Source organism: Lathyrus oleraceus, chromosome 2 (assembly GCF_024323335.1).
Source record: "Lathyrus oleraceus cultivar Zhongwan6 chromosome 2, CAAS_Psat_ZW6_1.0, whole genome shotgun sequence".
Taxonomy (NCBI): Eukaryota; Viridiplantae; Streptophyta; class Magnoliopsida; order Fabales; family Fabaceae; genus Lathyrus; species Lathyrus oleraceus.
The window spans coordinates 173,202,678-173,207,510 of NC_066580.1; the positions used below are offsets into that span (position 1 = coordinate 173,202,678).

The following is a 4,833-nucleotide window of genomic DNA, read 5'->3' on the forward strand; positions in this document are numbered from 1 at the left end:
ATAACGTTAGCGGAGTATTACTCCACACTAGAGAGCTCCCTGCTGGATGTTTGAAGGTATCAGTTGATATTGCAGTTGAGCCGAATGCAGCATTACCATATCCTAGCGATGATTCGGATGCAACAACGGTGCACGAAGCAGTAGGTTCGTTTGTTGCATGGCCGACAAACCTCATATGCGTAGGATATGAGGTATGCTTAAAACTTATGTTAACTTTAATGTGTATATTCAAAGTTTAAAATTTATGCTTAAAATTTTACTTACATATTTTCCTTGGTTATGTTAAATAGACTCCCACAAAATCCAAATCAAAAGATAATGCGATTCCACGGCATACCGAGTCCACGGTTTCAAGAAAAGAGGTAATATACAATTATATGACATATATTCATGGAAGTTGTTACATTCTTAATTTGATCTAACTATTTATATGACATGTAGCTTCAAGAAAATGAGGTTAGCAATGCCTCCGCACAACAAAAAAGGAGGTTAGCAACGCCTCCGCACGGGTAAAAAGTTCTGGTGCTAAGAAGATCGTAGCTAGGAAAAAAACTACCACCAAGTATAGGTCGTGCCTCAGGACATTTCTAGAGATGACCGATATACCGACCGGAGGTGTTCGGACCCTACATATGGAGGTAGGGATTTTCGGCTTTGATTACGACCAAATGATTGGTAATGAAGACTTCATGCAAGTTTTTAGTCATGAAGAAATCGGCGTCAACGTTGTCAATACATATATTAGGTAAATCCGGTCTACTTTGTTTTATTAATTAAACAACTTATGTTAATGATGTTTACTTTATGTTAATCCGGTTTACTTTATGTTTCAAAAGAGGTGTTAATGATATTTTTATATTAGGTTTTTGTATGACAAATTGATGCGCCCCAATGGTTTGGACGTGTCATTCGGATTCTTAGCACCCGCGACCGTCAACTTAGTTTTAATCTTAAATAGACCGGATACCGTGACGGAGTACGTTCTTCGGATCCTCATGGACAATAAAGATGCGGAGAAGTTGTTTTTTATACCGTTTAATACCGGGTTAGCATTTCATTCTAAATTCATCTATTATAATTATTTTCCAAGTTACCATCTAACATTTGCCTAATCATTACAGTGGACATTGGTTGTTGCTCGCAATCAATCCTATCCGAGAAATTGTGTATTATCTTGACTCGTTAGGAAATGATTGGACAACATACCCGGATATGAAGGTCCTAATTGACACGTAAGTGAGAATGTTCAAAATTTTCTTAGTTTATGTGAATTGTTCTAATTGCTTCATTTTTATTTTATTAGCGTCCTACAAGCTTTTCGGGCCCAACGAGTTATCCAAACCTCAAGGAGGGGCGCCAACTCCATTACATGGATTAAAGTGGCGGTATATTTTTAATTACCACATTTTTTATTATATTAGTGATGACACTTGATAAAACTTAGGATTTATAATCCATATTTTTTTTTCATATGTAGTGTCCTCAACAACGTAATCAAATAGATTGCGGGTATTTCATGTTGAGGTTTATGCGAGATACTCTTGCTTTGGGCCAATTAAAGATTCTCACCGATGTATGTATTTCTAACTTATGAGTTATTTTTATATTTACACATATCTCATATAATTAAATAGTTGGAATTAATTCAAAATATGTTATATTATTATGTAGTACTTTGAGGAATTCAAGTGTGCATTTTATACAAAGGATCAAGTGGACGAAATCAAAGAGGAGTGGTGTCAATTCATGTTAGAGCTCAATGTTTGTTCATAAATTTGTGTAATTAATGTGTACATTTGTAGTATATGTAATGACTTGTAAATGTGTACATAAATTTGTATATATTTTGATACATTTAAGGCAAAATTGGTTTGAATTGGTATATATATATATTTGTTAGCCAAAATTTGGTAGAAAAAAAGCCAAAATGGCATATATAAAATGTGATAATTGTCTGTCAAAATCTGGTTGAAAACAGGTAGAAATTCTGGTTTATAAACCTGGAAAAAATGTGGTTTAAAACAAAAGCTTCAAAAAATTTCGTATACCTTAGACAGCGCTTTTGTAAAAAGCGCTGTCTAAGGGGGGGATTAGAAAGTGCTTTAGGCAAAAGCGCTGTCTAAGGGTAGGGCTTAGACAGCGCTTTTTGAAAAGCGCTGTCTAAGGTATACCTAAAAAAATTAAAATAGGAGGGTCTTAGAAAGCGCTTTTGGCCAAAGCGCGGTCTAAGGGGGTGGGGCTTAGACAGCGCTTTTCAAAAGCGCTGTCTAAGGTATACCTAAAAAATTTAAAATAAGAGGGTCTTATAAAGCGCTTTTGGCCAAAGTGCTGTCTAAGGGGGGGGGGGCTTAGACAGCGCTTTTAAGATTTAAAAAAGCGCTGTCTAAACCTTTAGCAGCGGAGGTTTAGACAGCGCTTTAAAGCGCTGTCTAAGGCTAAAAAAAGCGCTGTCTAAGGTCTTGTTTGTTGTAGTGTTTTTCATTTATAATAAAGAACAATTGTTGCTCAATTTATTTGAATGATATATTCTATGCTACTGCACAAATGAACAATGGACTATATGTCCTTGATCTTGAAATGCCTATTTATAACATTAATACTAAAAGGATGAAACCTAACGAGTTAAATCCAACTTACCTTTGGCATTGTCGATTAGGCCACATAAATGAGAAACGCATTTTCAAACTCCATAAAGATGGACTCTTGGACTCTTTTGATTATGAATCATATGAGACATGCAGATCTTGTTTAATTGGAAAAATGACAAAGTCTCCATTCACAAGAAAAGGTGAAAGATCGAGCTAATGATCTTTTGGCCCTCATACATACTGATGTATGTGGACCACTGAACATACTGTAGCACCTCAAATTTGCACCCTACCTTTTGTACATTCATTTCATATTAGGTCATAGCATAACATGGTCCACTGCATAACATTGCATTGTCCATTTGCCCAAGTGCAAGCCCACTGAAGAATTATGTCAAACTGGTCAGGAGAATCAGTCAGTCAAGCAAGCCAGTGCTATTTTCATTGGAACAAAGCCCTATGGTTGATTTATCAAGTTCATATGGTCTAAGGATCATTTTGAGGTGGTTTGGCCAAAGATTGGATGATCAAAGCTCAACAGTCAAGCTGAATTTCTTCAGAAAAACCTAGAAAGTCAACTGTGGTCAACTGTGCCTGATTTATGGATTGGAAGGTGTGAGATGGTTTGAAGAGCCTCATTCATGTCCATACAAGTCTCATTTGACATATCAAAGACCAATGTTGAAGATTTGGAGGTCAGACAAGAGGTTTCCTAAAATGGCAGGTGACCTGTAATTTCAGCTGCCCAAAATGGAAACTTTTTCTCCTCAAAATTACTTCATCATACAAGCTTCAAATGGAATTTTGGCCAACATGAAAGTTGAAGATCTTGATCTCACCATTCCAAAAAGTCGAAGAACTTGAAATTCCCATGTGTGGTTAGCAAGATATGATCCAATCATTTTCCAAAAATGCCCAAAATCAAAGTGGCATAACTTTCACATGGAGTGGCCAAATTGGATGGTTTTTCTTTGAGCAAATCACATTTAATGTGTACTTTCATAATCCATCATCACATTTTACCAAAAGCATTCACACAAAAAGGTCAATTTTCAAGTGCACTAATTAAAATCCAAGGGCAAAATGGTCCAATTTGAGAAATACTTGGAATTTTGGCATGGGGCTTTTTGTAACACTTTCTAAATATCATTTGTGACTTGTTTGAACAAAATTTGGACAGAAAATGAGCTGCATTGAGGAAGGGCATTTTGGCCACACACTTGAAAAATACACTTAACACTAATCTTTCCATTATGCTTAATCATGATTAATTTTGGATTAATGGATTGGTATATAAGGCTAATTGTAACTGTAATCATTAATCACTAATCATTCTGCAAGATCCAAACAGAAAATCACAAAAAACTCTCTCAATTCTCTCACTTTTTCTCCATTGTTCATAAACTTTTTTTTCTAAAATTCATCAATAATTCATCAATTTTCTTGCAAATTCATGGTGTAGTTCCCATTTGCAGGTGTTAATCAAGAGCTGTTTGCATCAATTGGAACTCAAAACCATCAAAAACTCCAACTGTCCAAGATCGTTCATCAATGGCAAATCAAGAATTCGAGCACCTGGAGTATTGTTGAGCTACCAAAGCTGTACCAATCATCTTCCTAATCAACATATTTCACCTGTTTTCGAGAATTGAAGCGAAACAAGCACAAATTCATCAACTGCCATCGAACAAGGTTGGAATTCGAATCTAACCGTTTGCCAAATTGAGATATGATATGTGTAGATCGTTGATTGTAGAATGTAGTGCAATTTGTAGAATTAAGTTTCGTCAAGATTTGAGAGAGAAATCTCGTTTTGAACTTTTGATGTCAAATCTTTTTGTGCTCGATTCGTCCAACACAGTAGGATTTAGACAATTTCGTTTGCATATTGTTAATCTACGTTGGAAGACGAAGACAACGGTATAAGGCTCGTTAATTTTCGTTGAAAAAAATTCGAAACCGAAGCTGCCGCTTGATGAACACATGAACGCGGATGAACGTGAGAAAATTCTGGAAAAGCAGCGTTAGATCCATTCCTTCGCATGGCACTTTTCAAAATGCTGTTTCCCACCAAATCCAGCCGATGAGAAGCCGCCATGCAATAAATGAGTACTGTACCACGTTTTTGGATTAATTACGAAAACGCCATTGCAAGCTTAATTAATTCGTATAACACTACATAAATATTCCAATAAATTAACAAATCTTCAAAAATTCACATAAAATCCATTTTAAGTCCAAAATT

At 35.8% G+C, this 4,833-nt stretch overlaps 1 protein-coding gene across 1 annotated transcript; it reads left to right on the top strand.

Annotated features, from left to right (window-relative positions):
* The first annotated feature begins 574 nt into the window (after positions 1 to 574).
* Positions 575 to 4,514, top strand: LOC127122482 (uncharacterized). Its single transcript, XM_051052808.1, has 5 exons — positions 575 to 745; positions 863 to 1,045; positions 1,122 to 1,232; positions 1,304 to 1,353; positions 4,345 to 4,514. The coding sequence occupies exons 1-5, from the start codon at positions 594 to 596 to the stop codon at positions 4,512 to 4,514; spliced, it is 666 nt and encodes a 221-aa protein (XP_050908765.1). The 5' UTR covers positions 575 to 593.
* Positions 4,515 to 4,833: the final 319 nt, after the last annotated feature.

What these genes read in the sequence shown, in the direction of transcription:
- LOC127122482 (XM_051052808.1), top strand. Translation starts at nt 594, where the DNA reads ATGACCGATATACCGACCGGAGGTGTTCGGACCCTACATATGGAGGTA. An exon ending in GTTGTCAATACATATATTAG is followed by an intron (nt 746 to 862) that starts GTAAATCCGGTC and finishes TTTTTATATTAG; the next exon opens with GTTTTTGTATGACAAATTGA. An exon ending in ATGAAGGTCCTAATTGACAC is followed by an intron (nt 1,233 to 1,303) that starts GTAAGTGAGAAT and finishes TTATTTTATTAG; the next exon opens with CGTCCTACAAGCTTTTCGGG.